Below are 21138 nucleotides of genomic sequence, written 5' to 3'. Positions count from 1 at the left end.
TAAGTAATCTAATCTAATCTAAAGCACCCTGCCAAGGTCTTTTTCATTCACTTAGTTGTTTGAGTAATCAAAGTTGCAGCCGTCCCTGTTTCTCAACTGGTAATACTCTGTGCTCAAAAACACTTCCAGCTGTTTTCCTTTCCACCCACTTGAGTTAGTCACTTTTACTTTGTACATTCATGGCATGTGGATGTCACTGGTTGGGCTAGCATTTTTTTCCAATCCCTAATTACCCTTAATCTGAGTGGCTTGTTAAAAAAAAAGCAGGTTTTGGAGAAACCCAGCTGGTCTGCCTGCATCTGTGGGCAGAAAGCAGAGTTAATGTTTTGCTTCCAGTGGTTTGCTGAGTCATTTCGGATTGCAGCTCAGAGTTAATCACATTGCCCTGAGTCTGGAGAATATCACATGTAGGCCTTACCAAGTAAAATCAGCAGTTTTCCTTCCATAAAGGACATCAGTGAACTAAATGGTTTTTTACAAGACCCAACGGTCCTTATATGGTCACTATTAGACTAGCTTTTAATTTCAGATTTCATTGAATTAAATTTTCACCATCTGCCATGGTACGATACAAAACCTTGTCTGCTGAATTACTTGAAGCTTCTGAATTACTGTACGAGTGCAGGGACATTTTCACTGTACCACTATTAATCATTTCTGCAGGGATTCCTTTGCACCTTTCTGCACTTCTTGATTTCTGTTCTTTTACAGTTCTTAAAATTTTACACTGCAGAAATTAGAGTTGAAGAGTGTGGTGCTGGAAAAGCACAGTCGGCCAGGCAGCATCCGAGGAGCAGGAGAATCGATGTTTCAGGCATAAGCCCTTCATCAGGAATGAGGCTCATTCCTGATGAAGGGCTTATGCCTGAAACGTTGATTCTCCTGCTCCTCAGATGCTGCCTGGCCAGCTGTGCTTTTCCAGCACCACACTCTTCGACTCTGATCTCTAGCATCTGCAGTCCTCACTTTCTCCCACTGCAGAAATCAGGTCTGAAATCATCAGGAAAATATCTGTGTTTTGTTTGATTCTAGTTTGTTGATTTGCTATCTCTATTATATAGATGTATTTGATGTACCCTTTCCATCTATTCTTTACTGCCTCTTGTGGACACAGTGGTAGACTGGTATTGGCACAGAATTAGTAATCTAGAGAGTCTCACTATGGCTGGTGGTCACATTTGAATTTGAATTGAAAATAGGTCTAATGCTGAGTATATGAGAATTGTCATTAATACCAAAATGGCTCACTAATGTCCTTTAGGAAAGGAAACTTGCTGTGCTTACCCAATCTGGCCTACATGTGAATTCAGATGCAATGTTTGATTGGCCTCTGAAATGCCTTGGAAAACCACTCAGTTAAAGTGCAATAAATGCTGACCTAGTCCACATCCACGAATGAAAGAAAGGGTTCTATAAACTGTGATCTAGAATGCACTGCCTGAAAGAGATGTTGACTCAATAGTAGCTATGAAAGCATACATTTTTAGAGGATCATGGAGAATGGCTGAGGGGATAGAATTAATTGGTTCGATCTTTCAAAGAGCTGACACTGACACAATATGCTGAATGAGCCCTTTCTGAGTGACAGGATTCTTTTGAAATGAACAAGCCTTTTTAAATCAGAGTTCAAGGAGTGTGTGCAGAAAATAGAAAACAATAAATATAGAGTGAACTGACATTAGACCAACTGGTCTGGCGTTAGGTGTTTAGGGTCAATTTCCTGCTATTGAGAATCTGGTGTGTCTAATATCAGATTGACATACATAGGTCACTCTTGATTAAGAGAATCTAGCTGTCATAAAATTCTAGACACATTAAGTGTGCAATGATTATATATTGTTGAAAATACCTTTCCACTGTGCAGCTTATTTGTTCATGGTTGAACTAAATATTTATTAATTATTTTTAATCTCCTTAGGGTACACACAGAAAATAGAGCACACCACATCGTTGAAAAGGTAGGGGTAATCGGCAATTGATATAAACATGGTGGTAGAAATGCTGTGGTTCAGAGTTGAATTGAACACCTCTTGTTCACAGACAGACTGAAGCCCCATGGTGATGAATTGATTAATGTGGTTTGTCCTTTTAAGAAGCTGCTTAAACGAAAAAGAGTGGGAAAGGGATCTGAACAAACACTCAGAGTGGGAAAGGGATCTGAACAAGCTAAGAGGTAAATGACAGGTTGATGTTCCAGTACAACATGGCTACATGTGAAGTTACACACTTTGTGAAAACAGAAATGTAGAGTATAATTCAAGTGGTAATATATTGGAAACATTGATGTACGAAGGGAGTCCTTGTACACCAGTCACTGAAAGTAGACAGAGCTGAAAGATGTGTTGCTGGAAAAGTGCAGCAGATCAGGCAGCATCCAAGGAGCAGGAGAATCGACGTTTCGGGCATGAGCCCAAAAGTAGACAGACAATGTAGCAATTGATATATGATCTTCATTGCAAGATGATTTGAGTTCAGAAGCAGGGATGGCTTACTGCGGTTGTACAGGGCTTTGGAGAGACTGCACCTGACATATTATGTGGTAGTTGTCTTTACCCTAGAAGGAGGGATTTCAAGACAAAGGGACACATTTTTTAGGGTGAGAGGAAAGAGATTTAAAAATGACATAAAAAGCAAATTGTTTCCACAGAGGATGGGTTGCATGTGGAATAAAATTCCTGAGGAAGTATTGGGTATAGGTACATTTACAACATTTAGAAGACATTTGGATAGATACATGAATAGGAAAGATTTTGGGGGGATATGAGCCAGAAACAGGCAGGTGGGACTAGACTATTTTGGGATTATGTTCAGCATGGATTGGTTGGAATGAAGGGTCTGTTTCCGGGCTGTACGGCTCTATGGCTCTATGTGCAGTTTTGTCCTCTCTTGGTTAAGAAGGATATGATTGTCATAGAGGGAATGTAGAGTTCTGAGCTGACACAGGGGATGGCAGGTCTGTCTATTGTGGAGAGATTGGGTCAACTAGGCCTATATTCTCTAAGGTTTAGAAGGATGAGGGGGGATCTGATTGAAACATATAAAATTCTAACAGGGCTGCACAGACTAGATGCAGGGGTGATGTTTCCCCTGGCTGGGAATCTAGACTGGGGACAGAGTTTCAGAATTTGAGGTAGACCATTTCGGACTGAGATGAAGGAAAGTTTTCATTCTTGAACGGATAATGAATCTGTGGAATTTTGTACTGGAGAAGGCTATGGAGACCAAGTTACTGAATATATTTTTAAAAATGCATTTTTAGATTTTAAAGGCATCTAGGGATATGAGGAAAAAAGAGGGCATTTGGCATTGAGATAGAGGATCAGCCGAGATCATATTGGATAATATGACAGGCTCAAAGGGCCGAATGGCCTACTCCTGCTCCTAGTTTTTCTGTTTCGATAATCATTTGTCTAATGCCATCTGCTTGTAAGTTTTGTGCTTCAGGTTCATTTGAGATCTCCCTTTCCAAATCAATCTATAATTTGCTCTCGGGCAAGGCAGAAGTTGTTGCTTATTTTTATTCCTGTGGACTCTTTGAGTTGCAATGAATGCTTAATGGAGTGGAAGATCAAAATGTAAACACCTCCAGTGAGTGTTGAATGCTCCATTTTCCAAGCTTTCCCAGAGTGTAATGTCAGATGAGAAGCCCCTTCAGGAACTTTCCCCTCATCTACAACACCCTCCCTCCCTGCCCTGTGACTAGTTGTTCCAATCTGACTCAGAGCTGCCTGGAATGATCTGTCACTGTGATTCCTGACAGTGTCTGCACAGCCCTCCCTGTGTTACAGCTGCTGACTACACCTTGGGTTCCCTGGGGGCCAGCCATATTCTGATGCCAAGGCAAAACTGTTTCTCATGACAATTTATTCAAGGGTGGCATTTCTGATTGTGTCTACATCTGAGTATCTGTGATCTTTAGCTGAAAATGTGTTGCTGGAAAAGCGCAGCAGGTCAGGCAGCATCCAAAGAGTAGGAGAATCGACATTTTGGGCATGAGCCCTGCTTCAGGAATGGGGAAAGTGTGTTCAGCAGGTTAAGGTAAAAGGTAGGGAGGACGGACTTGGGGGAGGGGGGGTTGGAAGTGCGATAGGTGGAAGGAGGTCAAAGTGAGGGTGATAGGCCAGAGAGGGGGTGAGGGCAGAGAGGTCAGGAAGAAGATTGCAGGTTAGGAAGGCGGTGCTGAGTTCGAGCGAATTGACTGTGACAAGGTGGGGGGAGGGGAAATGAGGAAACTGGAGAAATCTAGGTTCATCCCTTGTGGTTGGAGGGTTCCCAGGCGGAAGATGAGGCGCTCTTCCTCCAGATGTCGTGTTGCTATGGTCTGACGATGGAGGAGTCCAAGGACCTGCATGTCCTTGGTGGAGTGGGAGGGGGAGTTAAAGTGTTGAGCCACGGGGTGGTTGGGTTGGTTGGTCCGGGTGTCCCAGAGGTGTTCTCTGAAACGTTCCGCAAGTAGGCGGCCTGTCTCCCCAATATAGAGGAGGCCACATCGGGTGCAGCGGATGCAGAAAATAATGTGTGTGGAGGTGGAGGTGAATTTGTGGCGGATATGGAAGGATCCCTTTGGGCCTTGAAGGGAAGTAAGGGGGGAGGTGTGGGCACAAGTTTTGCATTTCTTGTGATTGCAGGGGAAGGTGCCGGGAGTGGAGGTTGGGTTGGTGGGTTGTGTGGACCTGACGAGGGAGTCACGGAGGGAGTGATCTTTTCGGAACACTGATAGGGAAGGGGAAGGAAATATATCTCTGGTGGTGGGGTCCCCATCTGCTGTCCTCACTTTCTCCATCTGTGATCTTTAGCAAGGTTCAATGGATTAACTGTGTTTGGACTCTACTCCCGGTAAAACCAGAGCAGGAGATTGATGCACAGAATGCTCCTTTCTGTGATCTGGGAGAGTTTCCTTGGAATATTCATGTTCCTTGTGTGTTTTTCAGGAATGATCCAGGATCATCCAGCATTCCTGAGACTGATCAGGTCCAACAAACAACTATTCCAGGTACTGGCTGTACTCTAACTGACTGATCAATATCCATTTCTGTAACAGAGGTAGTATGACACAGTGCAAATCCATAAAATCTCTGCAGTATGGAAGATGACCATTTGGCCCATCTAGTCCACACTGCCCTTTGAAGAGCATTCCACCCTCTCCCTGTAACACTGCATTTCCCATGGGTAACCCACCTAACCTGCACATCCCTTGAACACTATGGACAATTTAGCAGGCCCATCCACCTAACCTGCACATCTTTGGATTGTCAGAGGAAACCCATGCTGACCTAGGGAGAATGTGCAAACTCCACACAGTGTCTCTTGAGGCTGAAATTAAACCCAGGTCCCTGGCGCTGTGAGACAATAGTGCCAACCACTGAGCCGCTGTGCCACTCTTGGATAGATATTCAGGGGCAGACTGTCACTTTCACTACCCAGGTGATAATCCAGTTACACTGTTTCATAACATTGAAAGCAACAGAATGAAAGCAGTGGACTTCCATAAAAATTAGCTAATCCAGCTCTCTCTGTTCTTGTCCTGATAAATAGTCCGGGACAGCAGAGAGGAAAGAACTTAAAAAATTAAATCACCACCACCAGACCAAGAGAAGGTGTGGGGCAAACTATGAACCCTTATGACAGACAATTCCAGATCATCTGAACCCTGGGTGTTAAAGGAAATGTTTGCTGAGATAGTAGATGCGTTAGTTAGAAATTCCTAGAATTTCTTCTGAAAGAGTCCAATAGATTGGGAAATAGCAAACTTAAAACCTTTTTTAAAGAGTGGTGGGATGCAAAAAAAATCACAACTCAATAGACCGAAACGTTGGGAACCAAGGGCACAGTTTTAAATGTTTGTAACAGAAGGCAAGGTGAGATGAGAAAAATATGTTTTCACACAACAGGTAGTTAGGGTGTAGAATGCATTGCCTGGAAGTGTGGTGGAGGCAGGTTCAATTGAGGCATTGAGGATGACTAAGCGAAAAAAGAATTATAGGGAAAATGCAATTAGGCACTAAGTCAAAATACTCGAACAAGATGGTTGAATGGTTTACTTCTGCCACACAACAAATCTGTGATTCTGTACCTCTGTGATAGTCGGGTATCTCAACATCAGGTCAGCACAGTCAATGCAAACAATGTTTAACTAATTTATTAATGTTTTTGAGGAAGTATCAATCAATATGGATGAAGAGAAACCAGTAGATAGGATGTACCTAAATGTTCAAAAGGTATTATAATGTGGTGCCACTCAAAGACTGAGATCCAATCAAAGATTGAGATAAGAGCACATGGGCAGGGATAACATGTTGGCATGAATAAAGGTTTGCTGGTCAAAGCACAGCAGGCCAGGCAGCATCTCAGCCCTATTCTTGAGATGCTGCCTGGCCTGCTGTGCTTTGACCAGCAACACATTTTCAGCTGTGATCTCCAGCATCTGCAGACCTCATTTTTTACTCGAAGATTTTAACCTACTGCGAATCCTCTGGCAAGGATGCCTTCCTTGAAGAAGCTCTCTTCCTCCCTCTACAAGGATTTCAGTGAGTCTCTCTCTCACTGCACCCCCCAGGTCCACCTATCCCACCTCCATCGCCCCTCCCCCAAGTCCCTCCTCCCTACCTTTTATCTTAGCCTGCTTGGCTACTCTCTCTCATTCCTGATGAAGGGCTTATGCTCGAAACGTCGAATTCCCTATTCCTGAGATGCTGCCTGGCCTGCTGTGCTTTGACCAGCAACACATTTTCAGCTGTGATTTCCAGCATCTGCAGACCTCATTTTTTACTCGAAGATTTTAACCTACTGCGAATCCTCTGGCAAGGATGCCTTCCTTGAAGAAGCTCTCTTCCTCCCTCTACAAGGATTTCAGTGAGTCTCTCTCTCACTGCACCCCCCAGGTCCACCTATCCTACCTCCATCGCCCGTCCCCCAAGTCCCTCCTCCCTACCTTTTATCTTAGCCTGCTTGGCTACTCTCTCTCATTCCTGATGAAGGGCTTATGCTCGAAACGTCGAATTCCCTATTCCTGAGATGCTGCCTGGCCTGCTGTGCTTTGACCAGCAACACATTTTCAGCTGTGATCTCCAGCATCTGCAGACATCATTTTTTACATGAATAAAGATTTGACTAGCAAACAAAAAGCAGTGAATATAGATCGCTTTTGGATTGGCAATCTGTAATGAGAGATTAGTGCCTGGTCCTCAATGTTTTACAATCTCTGTCAGTGATAATGAATGCAGGGGCCAGATGCATGGAATGCACACTACATTTTTTCCAATGACATTAATATATGAAAGAATGCAAGTTGTTGAGAGTAGTTAGAGCATCTGCAAACTGTATCCGTAGTTTAAGTGAATGGGTAAATATTTGGAAAAAGTGAGGACTGCAGGTGCTGGAGATCAGAGTTGAGAGTGTGGTCCAGGAAAAGCACAGTAGATGAGGCAGCATCCTAGGAATAGGAGAATCAATGTTTTTTTCAGGCATAAGACGTCCATCCTGATTCATCCTGATCATCGATTCTCCTGCTCCTCAGATGCTGCCTGACCTGCTGTGCTTTTCCAACGCCACACTCTTGACTGGGTAAAAAAATGGCAGACTATAGTACATTGTGAGAGAATGTGATGTTGCCCACCTTGGCGGAAAGAATGAAAAAGCGGTGTACTTTTGAAGTGGAGAAAAATTGCAGAAATATGAGGTTCGGAGGAATCTAGGTACAGGAATCACATGGTTAGTGTTTATTGCGAGGCAATAGAATACTAACAAAAGAATGACTTCCTTCAGCTGTAAAAGGTCTTGGTGAGACCACAACTGTACATTATAGTCTCCTTCAGCTGTAATAAGAGGCTGTGGTGAGACCACAACTGTACATTATAGTCTCCTTCAGCTGTAATAAGAGGCTGTGGTGAGACCACATCTGTAATTATAGTCTCCTTCAGCTGTAATAAGAGGCTGTGGTGAGACCACAACTGTAATTATAGTCTCCTTCAGCTGTAATAAGAGGCTGTGGTGAGACCACAACTGTACATTATAGTTTTCTTCAGCAGTGAAAGGCCTTGCTGAGACCACAACTCTACACTCTCATCTCCTTCAGCTGTGAAAGACATGGGTGAGATCACATCGTATATTATAGTCTCCTTTGAAAAAGGGTACAAACACATTAGATGCAGTTCAGAAAAACATTGCTTCAACTCATTTAGGATAAGGTATTACCCTAATAGGTAATACCCTTCGGCAGTCCCAATGGCCTCAGTGTTTCAATTGTGTTACCATCACTGAAACCCTCAGTATCAATATCCTGGTGTCATTAAGGTTACCCTTGACCAGAAATTTGACCTTACTTGCACATAAACATAGTGGACCCATAAGCATGTTCAAGGCTAGGAATACTGCTCTGACAATCGCACCTCCTGACTCTCCAGAGCATGTCCATCATCAATAGGGCACATATCAAGTGTGTGATGGAATACTTCCCACTTGCCTGGATGGGTGCAGCTCTAACAATATTCTGGAACCTCAACACCATGCAGGACAAAGCAGCTCGCTTGATTGGCACTATATCCACAAACATTCCTTCCCTCTACCACTGACACTCAGTGTGCACTAACTACAAGATGCACTGCAGGAATTCATCAAAGTTCCTCTGACAGAACCTTCCAAACTTACAACAACTTCCATCGAGAAGGAAAGTGGTAGCACATTCGCGTTCCCCTTCAAGCCATTCACCATCCTGACTTGAAAATACATCACAGTTCCTTCACGGTAACTGGGTTAAAATCCTCCCAATTCCCTCCCTAGTGGCATTGTGGGTCAACCTACAGCAGGTGGGTTGCAGTGATTGAAGAAAGCAGTTTGCCCCTACTTTCTCAAGGGTAACTAGGGATAGGTAAAAACTGTTGACCCAGTCAGCAACACCTACAAATGAAAGAAAATGAGGCAATGTTGGGCAGGTAGGGCCAGTACAATTGGAATTTCAAAGGATAAGAGACAATTCTATTGAAACATATCAGATCCTGAGGGAACTTGATTGAGTAGAGGGTGAGGTGATGTTTCCCCTTGAGGGGGATCCTAGAAATAGGGGACACAGTTTCAGAATAAGAAAAAAGGTATTCTGTTTCAGAGACAAAAGTCTTTGCCATTGATCCTTGGAATTCTCTTGGTTAGATAGTGGTTTCCAAATTCATAAACAGCTGGATTGATAGATAGGGAGAATCTGTTGTCTCTTGGAAAAGGAAGAGGATTGAGAGGGGATAGATTTAAAGTCATGTACAAATGAACACAGAATGTTTACCCAGTAAGTTGGTGGAGGTGGGAATGCCCTATCTGTAAATGTCATGCAGGCAGGTTCAATTAAAGTATTCAAGAGGCCATTGGATGATTATTTGGATAGAAATGGTGTACAAGGATATGGCAAAAAGGCAGGAGATTGGCACTGAGTAATGATGCTGGTTTGAAGGGCTGATGTAGGCATGATAGATCAAATGGATCAAATGGCTTCCTTCTGCAGTTTAACAAGTCTGTGATTCCAAAAAAGCAATGGAGAGTAAGTCATCAAATCCATTCAAGGTAGAATCAGATAGACCTTTGATCGAAAAAAGAATTAATGGCTATGGGACTCAGGAAGGTGGAGCTGATTCAATAGTGTAGCAAGACGCACCCTGTGTCTGTGTGGGTTTCCTTTAGGTGCTCTGGTTTCTTCCCACAGTCTAAAGATATGCAGGTTGGGTGGATTGTCCATGGGAAATTGCATTGTCGTGCGCAGGCTAAGTAGGTTAGAGAAAGGAAATGCAGGGTTACAGAGAAAGGGTAGTGAGTGGGTTTAGGTGGGATGCTCTTTGGAGGGTCAATGAGACTCAATGGGCACAATGGCATGCTTCCACACTGCAGGGATTCTATGATTATTCATTATTTAAGTGCAAGTTATTTCTTTCCTTATAATGTAGAAATGCAACAACCTATCTGTGCACAGTAATGTCCCACAAACAGCACTGTGTTCAATCAGTTAGCCTGTGTATTTTCATGATGTAGACTGAGGGATGAGTAATGGTGAGGACACAATGATCTGGGTTGAGGGATGAGTGACAAGGACACAGTAGAGAGCTCCTCTGTTCTTCATTGAAGTAATGCATGTGGAATTGTTCACATCCACCTGAGAGAGCAGGCCAGGGCATCCTTTAACATCTCAGCCACAAGATAACACTTTAGACATTGCAGCGCTCCATTCGAACTGCTCCGAAGTCTCAGCCTAGACCTTACGTTGTAGCCTCAGGAATGGGGATTGAATCCACAGCCTTCTAACTCCGAGGGGTATGTGGTGTCCACTGAGCTGTTGCTGATATTTAAGGACAAGTCTGCCGATGCATGGCCCCTTATCATTCCTGTTTGTGTTACAGATCAGGACAGTTCCATTCTCTATGCTGAGATTGACAGCAACAGAACAGGTAAATGGCTGCACCTTAAAAGTTTTGAGCAATTTTCTAATTGATATTCAGATTCTATAATTAAACCAACAGAACATTTTGTCTTTGTTAATGGTAACAAGAGATTCACAATCAGTGCTTCAGAAGACCATGAATCAATGACTGCTTTTATATTGAGAAAGTGTATCATTTGAGATCACTCCCACTCTCTAAGAGCTGATTTCACTGTGGTTCTGATTTCCTGAGTACATAGAAAAGTACAGCACAGAACAGGCCCTTTGTTCCACAATGTTGGGTTGAGGGTTAATCCTAATGTAAAATAAAATAACTTAACCCGCAACTCACTGCTATCCATGTGCATGTCCAGCAGTCGCTTACATGTCCCCAATGACTCTGCTTCCACCACCACCGCTGGCAATGCATTCCATACATTCACAACTCTCTGCGTAAAGAACCTACCGTTGATGCCCCCTCTATACTTTTCTCCTAATATCTTAAAACTGTGACCCCTCGTACCAGTCAATCCTGCCCTGGAGAAAGGTCACTGGCTATTGACTCTATCTAATCCTCTCATTATTTTGTACACCTCGATCAGGTCTCCTCTCTTCCTCCTTCTCTCAGAGAGAAAAGTCCGAGCTTATTCAACCTTTCTTCATAAGGCAGGCCCTCCATTCCAGGCAGTATCCTGGTAAACCTTCTTTGCACCCTCTCCAAAGACTCTGTATCTTTCCTGTAGTAGGGCGACCAGAACTGGACACAATATTCCAAGTGTAGTCTCACCAGGGACTTGTAGAGCTGCAGCAAAACCTCGCGGCTCTTAAACTTGATTCCCCTGCTCATGAAAGCCAAAACACCATATGCTTTCTTAACAACCCTATCCACTTGGGTGGCAACTTTGAGGGATCTACATACTTGCACACCCAGATCCCTCTGTGCCTCCACACTGCCAAGACTCCTATCTGTAATCGTATATTCAGCATCCGAGGTTCGACCTTCCAAAATGCATCACTTCGCGCTTATCCAGGTTGAACTCCATCTGCCATTTCTCAGCCCAGCTTTGCATCCTGTCTATGTCACGCTGCAGCCTACAATAGCCCTCAATACTGTTGATGGCACGTCCATCCTTTATGTCATCTGAAAATTTCCTAACCCACCTCTCAACCTCCTCATCCAAGTCATTTATAAAAACTACAAAGAGCAGAGCCCTGCAGGACCCCACTCATCATTGTCCTCCAGGCAGAATACTTTCCATCTACAACCACTCTCTGCCTTCTGTTAGCTAACCAATTCTGAATCCAGATAGCCAAATCTCCCAGTATCCCATACTTCCTGACTTTATGAATGACCCTACCATGGGGAACTTTATCAAATGCCTTGCTGAAGTCCAGATACACCGCATCCACTGCTTGACCATTGTCGACCTGTCTTGACATCTCCTCAAAGAACTCAATAAGATTTGTGAGGCATGACCTGCCCCTCACAAAGCCATGCTGACTGCCTTTAGTCACACTATGCTTTGCCAAATAGTCATAAATCCTATCCTTCAGAATTCTTTCCAAAACTTTGCTGACCACAGACGTAAGACTGACTGGTCTTTAATTGCCAGGGGTTTCCATAATCCCCTTCTTGAAAAGAGGAACAATATTTGCTTCCTTCCAATCCTCTGGTATGACTCCTCTGGAGAGTGAGGAGGCAAGTATCCTTGCCAGTGGCTTAGCAACCTCCTTTCTCGCTTCCCGGAGCAGCCAAGGATAAATCTGGTCTGGCCAGACACTGTAATAGTAACATCACTGGGATCTAACTTTCAATCTCCAAGACTGTGAGAATCCCTGTCCAAACCTCTCCAACTCTCTTTCCCCCTCTTAAGTCGCTCCTTAAGACATGCGTGTTGGAATACCACCTGTCCAAATAACTCCGAATATGGCTTGATGTCGGATTCTCAAACAGCTCGTCAGACATTTTCCAATGGTAAAGCTGTGAAGTAAATGCAGGATTCTGTTTTGCTGTCAGATTCTTTGATTCTTGAGTCAGAAAGCGAATGCAGTAAGGCAGTTTCAGAGTGAATCCTGTTTGTATTACAGCTCAGCCTGACTCCTGTACCTATGCCAGCATCGTGTTTGACAGCAACAGAAAAGGTAACCAGCTACATACTTTTTTCCCACATAGTGGTGTTTCTAAACATTTAAAATACATCCTCCTCACTAACAGGCTGTTCTCTTTCAGTTCAAGATGACAAGAGTCTCTCAGTTGCGGAATCAGAAGAGAGTGAGTCAGTTTTTCCTTTCAAAATCCTAATCCTCTCCCCTTCCCTTTCCATTTCCACCTTCTCTAGCCTCTGTAGTCCATTCTCCCAAGTGTGGGACAGTGCCAGTTGGGACTGGGTAATTCTATTCCTTGTTATTTGAGTCCAAACCTGAGGTCGCTGGCTCATAGAGTATTGATCATATGACCCCCCCAGGCTGCATTCCCACGCCACAATGCTGCTGTCATTGGTTGGTCAACCTGTCCGTCTTCATTGGGGTGTTGCTTTTCTGCACCAATCCCGTTAGATGGTACTTGACTGTCAGTCAGAAAACTTGTCTCTGCCGATGTGTTTATGAGAATTAGGGGGAAAATGTTCAACCGTTGGAGTAAATATTTCCCTTTCCTGTAATTATGCTGACACTGAAGGGAATGATGTTTGGGTAAATTTGCCATTTTCCTGTAATTACCCTGAATCTGAAATTATAATTATAATCAGCTCTGATTTCTGTATCTTTCTAGCAGATGTAACCTATGCAGCTGTTATGGACACACATTAGGAGTGAGTATTTACTGGAAGTAATGAACCTGTGTAACTGAGGCTACACTGCTTCCCAGATCAAATTCAAGGAGCATCATGGGATTCACCAGCTCCTAAAATTGACATAAATATTCTTCAAAAGTTTTTATATTTTATAAAGTCTATGTCTTTTTATCTTTCTAGACTGAGATGGATTAGAATTGTTTGAAAGCTAAGGATTGTTTAAGGAATACTGTATGTTTTTGAAAGCAAGTAACCTGACACTCATTGTAAGTACTGTTTACACAGCTGCTGGGTCAGACAGCAGCAGAAGGTGCAGACGAGATGGAGACAAGGGCGTGTACAAATGGAGATTCAGCTGGCAACAAGTATCTGACTGGTCTTTGTACTAATGACTAGTAATCAATGACAAAAACTTCATGCTGCCAGCAATGATTTGATTGCTTCCCAGGTAACTGAACAGCTTGTGTGGATGTGAACACTATCGGGAGAAGCCATCAAACCATCACCAGTTCAGGAACTGATCATCATCAGCTCTGTTACCTGCAATAAAAGTTACTTTAACTCTGAGGACACTGAGCTTATTTTCTTTTCTTTTAGCAGTTGCAATAAGCTCTGACCTTTGATTAATAAGTCAGGCCAATATAAGCCACCCTGTGTCTCGTGTAAACCAGTGACAACATCTGCACATGGAAGATGGAGAAGGAGAAGGAAGTAGCATTCTGATCACAAGCATCATCTCAGCGGATCCTGTGAACTGGGACCACTGAAACTGCTTTCTGTGTTTTCCTTCAAATCAATGATGAATGTTTCATTCCTGTCTGTATGTGTATGTGTGCGGATTTAAGGGGAATTCGTTCATGAGGATCTTAGAGTTTTAACGAGTGGCGTTATATGTCAATGGTTTGTCATTATTTCTCTGGAATTCATGTCTATTTATTTGTGAAAAATAGTAATCTTTGTAAGTCCAGAAATGTAGTCTGTGCTTCCTGGCAATCTGGGTCGAAAACTCAGTTGAAGTGGAGAATTTTGTGAACTTCTATAAAATCTCCCAACTTTTGTGATGACCTTGGGAATAGTGAAGCTTGATTTCCAAAATGCTACCTCAGTGAGATGTAAAAAGATCCATCTAGGTGTAATATGATATTGATGTATGTCTGTGGTCTATCGATATAGTTTACATAAATATTATGTATCTCTATTGGTGTCTTTTTGTTAATGTGGTTCAGCTTTCGTTGCTTATCCTATTTCCCCTGGACATTTTGAGCTGGACACCCTGGTACGTTGAGAATGTTTTTAATAATGGTTTTCTGGATCACTCAGTAAACATTAAGAAATCAAAAAAATATGCATTCATGTGGATGGCATGGTGGCTCAGTGGTTAGCACTGCTGCCTCACAGCACCAGGGTTCCAGGTTCGATTCCAACCTCAGACAACTGTCTGTGTGGAGTTTGCACATTCACCGTGTGTCTGCATGGGTTTCCTCCGGGTGCTCCGATTCCCTCCCACAGTCCAAAGATGTGCAGGTCAGGTGTACTTGCCATGCTAAATTGCCCATAGTGTTTGGTACATTAGTCAGAGGGAAATGGGTCTGGGTGGGTTACTCTTCGGAGGGTCAGTGTGGACTTGTTGGACCTGTTTCCACACTGATGGTGATCTAATCATATCATTGCTAATGATGTTGATCACTCCATCTCTCTGACACAGAAAGGAACAATTATTGTTTTTCAGATTGTGACTTGTTTAAGTTTGAAGATACATTTAATTCATTCAGTCTGCTTCACTCTTCATTTCCCAACAAACAGCATTGTGCTAACAACCAGGTACTGATGTCAGTTCATGAATAAACATTGACCAAAATGTAAGGGAGAAGTTTGAATAGTGACCAGAGGTTCTTTTAGGTCTACCCCCAGTGTCACAGAATCTTACAGGGGCCTGAGTGATGAGCCAAGATCAACTTTATGGTGGAATCAGATGAGAAGTGCGCTGAGGTCTATCCCGGTATCGGGAGCATCTCACTGCATCTTTTATGGATTTGCTGAGCAGTGAGGCAGGTCACTCACTGGGCAGCAGTAAATTGGGAATTAAGGGGCATTATAACTTTTTAAATGTCTTATTACTGCCCAAACCTTACTGACTAACATTCAGCTTCCTGTCTTACCAAACATGCTGATCAAGTTAGACATGGTGAATCCTCAACATGGAAGACAGAGCAGGTGCCTGGAGACTTCAGCTCACCGCTGGCTGTGAGGAGCCTCCACGCTGGTCAGGACCAAGCAGCGTCTCAGGGAATGATCCACAGGCATCGTCCACACACACCATCATCCACAGACATTGGCATCCCGACATTTACCAGCCCCTCTCCATCTTCATGGCAGCTCTCCGATACATTGATGGGTCACTTTGAAAGCACAGACCCACACTGGGGGCAACTAACATTGAAAGCTTACTGCAGGGCCAGTTTGTGCAGAGTAATAGGTACTCAGCTCACAGATTGGAGCAGGGACCACATACCAGGCCTTATCACCACGTGGGCTGCAACCTCAAATAATCCATTGTCAGCCACTAGTGGTCCCCATCAGCAGCTCTTGATTCTCTCAGGCTGACCATTGCCCATTCTTTTATCTGCCCAACCAAATCTCTCTCTGGGTTCTATCTCCAGCTATCATTTACTCCATCTCCTTCCCTCCACCCCTTCTTTGGTGTAGACACCAACCCTTTCCTATGTGCAATCAGTTCTGAAGAATGATCACTGGCCCTGAAACATTAACTCTGCTTTCTCTCCACAGCTGCTGCCAGTCCAGCTCCAGAAGTTTCTGCTTCCGTTTCTGATTTCCAGCGCTCTCAATTCTTTGCTTGTTTTTGATCTCAGGGTTGCTCACTTGTTGTTCTCTCAGCACTTGCTCGGTTAGTACCAACCTGCATGCTCACAGTATCCATTCCTTTCCTTTCCTCACCTTGCCAGGCTGTTCCTGGCCATGCCAGTTAGTGCATTGCTGCTTTAGCCAGAGCTGAAGGCTCTCTCTACTGCTGTTTTGACAGGGTCTTCTGCACAGGTTCACAGACCGGCTCCTTACCATACTTGTCTGACAGGATCTATTCAACATGCAATGACATCTTAAGGCACAATTGGAGATTTCACTCTGACAACTGCAGCATGTGCCAGCTGCCCACACAAGCAAACACACTGCATGTTTATTCAACTAGATGGCCTTGTCAGAAACTGGGTGGGGGCTGGACCTCAGGCCAGGCAAATGAAGAGGTCACCAGCTCAGGCCAGGCACCATCAGCAAATCTGTCTGCCTGCAGCCCAGGGAGAGGGCGACAGTCAATGCTGTGGGGCCAGCAGCTTCAGTCAGGAGAACCTCGTGTTGTTAGTCCAGGAGTGGTCAGGGGTCTGACCAGTCATGTTCCAGGGGCTGTCTGTCAAAGTCACTCAGAGATTTGGGGTGAATACGGTCCTGGGAACCGGTCCATTGATTGTTCAGGAGACACAGTGAGGGAATCATTGCTAAAAGGGGTGGGGGAGTTGAGGCCAAGTGGGGAAAGGCAGAGGGACTTGTGGAGTTTGGGATAAGAATGATGATCAGCGATGGCATCTCAAGGTGTATGGGGGGAAGGGAATGAATATGGAACAGGACCGGAGGGTATGTCAGGCCATGGGGTGGGGTGGTGGTTCGTATTGCCAGTGACCACCATCATGGTCTCCACAGGGGGAATGTCGAGGGGCAGAGTAGACATCACTAAGGTGTAATGTCAAGGTTCGGGGCAGGGAGGACAGTCATTGGTGAAGTTCATTGTGGTGGGGATTCACGTCAGAAAATGTGTGGACAGGGGCTGTCAGGTGGTGTGAGGTATAAAGGGGACATGGAGGTGTGAGACCGTGTACCTAGTGATCTGGCAGAGCCCAATGCTGACAGTGTCCACCGTGAACTGCATTCCCTGCCAGCACTTACCACTCTCTAAATATGAAATGGAACTGGGAAATGGCTGGGCCAGTGACCCAGGAGAGATGGGGACAATGTCAATCTGACAGTAAAAGCCTGGGATCCACCTCTACTGAATGCCAGGACATTGAAGGATAAATTACATGAAGCAGGTGTTTGCAAACTCCAGTTACATTTAATTTGCAGTCATTTCAACATCCATTTGCAAACCATGCAGAGCACACATGGAGAGGGGTCATCTGCTGGGTCAGAGTAATTGGCACCTTGCCATTGGTAATGCCAATTGAACACTGGCTCCTCAATGATGCAGATGCTTATTGTCACAGACTTAGAAAGAGGTGAATGTTGGCCAAAGATGAACCATTATTTGTGCAACACCCAATGATGCTGTCATCATCTCTCATGTCAGTGTAACAATAGTCTGAGGAAGGGTCACCATATCCGGAACATTAACCCTGATTTCTCTTCACAGATGCTGTCAGACTTGCTGAGCTTTTCCAACAACTTCCCTTTTTGTTTCTGATTTACAGCATCCACAGTTCTTTCAGTTTTTATTTAACAATCGTCTGCACTGAATGCGGTGAGGGCACATGGGATCCTGGTCTTTCAGTGGTTTCCTGGTGAGTGGTGAGTTGTTTCAGGAATAGGGTAAAAAGTGAGGTCTGCAGATGCTGGAGATCACAGCTGCAAGTGTGTTGCTGGTCAAAGCACAGCAGGCCAGGCAGCATCTCAGGAATAGAGAATTCGACGTTTCGAGCATAAGCCCTTCATCAGGAATGATGAAGCTTATGCTCGAAACGTCGAATTCTCTATTCCTGAGATGCTGCCTGGCCTGCTGTGCTTTGACCAGCAACACACTTGCAGCTGTTTCAGGAATAGCCCTTGGTAAAATAGGGATAGAATTGGATGTGCGGAATGCCACAGGAACGGGGTGGGTAATGATGTACATTTGGTAAGATTAAGTGAAAAGTCTCATTTGTCCTCATAGCGGGAGTCTCTCCAAAAATCCTGAGGCAATTTGTACACCGACAAAGCAATGCAAGATTCACCTCAAACAATTAACCACATTGTGTAGAACCAAATCCAGACACAGGCCTGACCTGGGAAAGACAGCAGATTCCATTCCTTGAAGAACATTCATGAACCTATTGGCAATAAATGCTGGCCCAACCCACATCCAATATCCCATCAACACATGATAAACATTTACTGAACACTTTTTGGAAATCCTGGTATTCTACAGCGATCCCTTTCTCCATGTTGATTGTCACCTCCTTGAAGAACTCTAATAAATTCATAAAACATTATTTCCCTTTTAACAAACCACGTTGACTCTGCCTGACTGCATTATGATTATCTAAATCCTGATCCCATCTCCTTAATAATGGATATCAGCATTTTCCCATGGACAGCATAAAGTCTGAACACCCAGACACTTTCAGCAAATTAATCTTTGTGCTCTTTCTTTTTGACAATCCATGAAATCAAATTGATTTAAGTAACAACCGAAGAATGTTGTAAAAATAAAAATCAAATCTCCAAGGGAAGTGTGCTGGTTATCATTAAAATGTCATCCCCTGAATGATGTACTGCAGCTCCTGCAATGCCGAGTGTTCAAAGCTGGCTGGACATATCGCTGTAGGTATTGCAGTGTCTCTTCATACTCATTGTTTTAAGATTATCAATGTAATGTCATTGTGGTGGAGATAGTGCCTTCCCACCTGTCACATTCAGCATTTAGCACAGACACAGGAAGCTTGTTACAGTTGTCTGTCATCCTCAGTTGAGTCAGGGAGACAGCCTTTCTCAGGGGGCCCTGGTACACCCAGCCGAGTGCAGCCTCCGATCTGTCCTGGCCCTGCTCGGGGCAGTCAGAGTCAGGATGCTCTCCATATAAGGGATGAGGAACCAAATGATCAGCAGCACACTCTCTGTCTTGACTCTTTCTGCCCCTTTGCAGGCTGTTTTTCTCCTGGAATGAGAGAGAGGCAGGTAACAATGCCCAAAACACTTAGTGCTACTTGGACTTACCAAAAAGACACAAGATACAATCCAAAGCGTCAGGGGTCTGAGAAGGAAAGTATGGAAACTAAAGAAATAACATGCAAACCACAGACTGGCTTTAGCATCCACAACTGATTTCTTTATTCTATTAAGACCTGTGCTTGGTTTTAAAGTCAAACCAGACTCACTGCATTTGTATCTTTCTCCACACGGATTAGTGATTAACTCAGCAGAGATCTGTGACCCTGGCTCACCCCTTATCCCCACAATGTGTGCTCAGGACGGACAGTCCAGGATAGCAGCCTCCATGTGTGTCCCCAGTCACTGTTCCTTCAGCAATACAGGGGGATCTGGGTTACCAGGGAGATTGGGTTGGGATCTCTGTTCGGCATGGACGGGTTGGACCGAAGGGTGTTTCCATGCTGTATATCTGTATGACTCTGACTCTAAATGGAATCAGACACAGCCGGGAGAGTTAATGGCAGGATAGAACTGAAAAGAAAAACCCAGTGGGTTCCAGATCAGTCTGTGTTTGAGAAAAATAAAACCTTAATTAAAGATATGGTAGAGGACTGATGGAATAGGGAGGGAACTGAATCAGAACAGGAAGCTTGGTGGCTGGGTCAAAGAAAGAAAAAGGGACCAATGGGTTAATCATCTTTGTGGCTCTGTTTAAGCAGAATACAAAAAAGGAACAGAATTAATCTGAAATAGCTGCAGTGTTCATCCGTGAAAAAGTGAGAGGGGAAGACTGAATTTCTGCACAGGGCTGGTTCACTGAACCTTGTCGAAGGGTTAACTCTTTGTGGTTTGGTTTGAATGCACGAGTGTTGTTTGCAAAATGTTGTCTTGGGCAATTTATGTGTTTTTGTTTCTTGGAACTTTAGATCTGGGGTTATGTTGAAGTTAGTTTGCATTTTAGAAATGTTTGGTGCTTTGGAAGTGTGATATATGCCATATGTGAGCCAGTCTGGTTAATATAATGTCCATTTAAGAAACTATCAGTGGTTGTGCATGGCAGAAGTCTGTGACAAAATGTTGATTTAAGGAGTTGGTTCGTCAAGCTTGGTAAAAGCTTTTGGAATTGTCTCCGTGCTGTGTTTGGACTTGGGTAAAATTTTCATTCCAGAAATTACCATGTTTGGGATTGCAGTTTTTTGCCAGAATGAACTTCTATACACTGTTCCAACACATGAGTGAATCTTTAATTCCAGATGATAAGATTTGCTCATTGTAAAGGTACTTTGGTGTGAGACAATCTGTAGTATTCCTGATGAAGGGCTTTTGTCCAAAATGTTGATTTTACCGCTCCTCGGATGCTGCCTGAACTGCTGTGTTCTTCCAGCACCACTAATCCAGAATCTTAACTGCCCTCTGGGCAATTAGGGATGGACAATCAATGCTGGCCCTGTCAGTGATGCTCTCATTCCCTGCATGAATAAAAACGAGAAGTAGTGACAGGGAATACACACAGACAGGGGGCCTGCCCGAAGCAGCTGAAGGAACGAGAGTGATTTGTGTGCAATAACTTCACCAAGAACTGCCACAATAAGAAATGTGAGAGTAGTGGAGAACGAGGACACAACAGAGAGAACTGCTGGTTCCCCAGGGGAGGCAGGCACGGACAGGGACCAAGGCAGAATCACGGAAACACCCAGCCGGTTGCCAATGGCAACAGCAGTGAGAGGACTGTCATACAATTTACAGCAAGAGACCTGCCGAAACTAATCGTGAACAGGTGATGGCTTGTGGTGCTCGGACAAGTAGAAGGGGATAACCAGGTGTATATAAGCACGCTGTTAGGGGGCCGGCCGTTCAGTATGTTCATAGGCACTGGAGCCTCTATCTGTATTACAGATTTGGATTTACCATTATCAAATAAAAATTTAAAAGTACAGGGAGGGAGTAGTGGGATTCAACCAGCCACTCTCAGCCAACTGCTTCAAATAAAAATAGCTGATTGTGTAATTAATTCTCCTATTTATGTGTGTAAAAATACTGAAG

General features: G+C 44.0%; 1 protein-coding gene and 1 long non-coding RNA gene across 2 annotated transcripts in view; both read left to right on the top strand.

Moving 5' to 3' along the window:
• The window catches only part of LOC132829859 (uncharacterized), a 51027-nt gene extending 49065 nt beyond the window's left edge, over window positions 1-1962 (top strand). The window contains exon 5 of the mRNA XM_060847249.1: window positions 1919-1962. Coding sequence (XP_060703232.1) covers window positions 1919-1962 — 44 coding nt within the window. The remainder of the gene's footprint in view (window positions 1-1918) is intronic.
• A 2967-nt stretch (window positions 1963-4929) lies between these two features.
• Window positions 4930-14079, top strand: LOC132826600 (uncharacterized). Its single transcript, XR_009645894.1, has 6 exons — window positions 4930-4993; window positions 10374-10421; window positions 12482-12535; window positions 12624-12665; window positions 13167-13203; window positions 13366-14079. It is a non-coding gene; the product is annotated as an uncharacterized LOC132826600 (long non-coding RNA).
• Window positions 14080-21138: the final 7059 nt, after the last annotated feature.

This window comes from Hemiscyllium ocellatum, chromosome 2 (genome assembly GCF_020745735.1).
Source record: "Hemiscyllium ocellatum isolate sHemOce1 chromosome 2, sHemOce1.pat.X.cur, whole genome shotgun sequence".
Lineage (NCBI taxonomy): Eukaryota > Metazoa > Chordata > Chondrichthyes > Orectolobiformes > Hemiscylliidae > Hemiscyllium > Hemiscyllium ocellatum.
The sequence above is the reverse complement of the archived record's forward strand: the minus strand, read 5'-3'. Positions and strand labels throughout refer to the sequence as shown.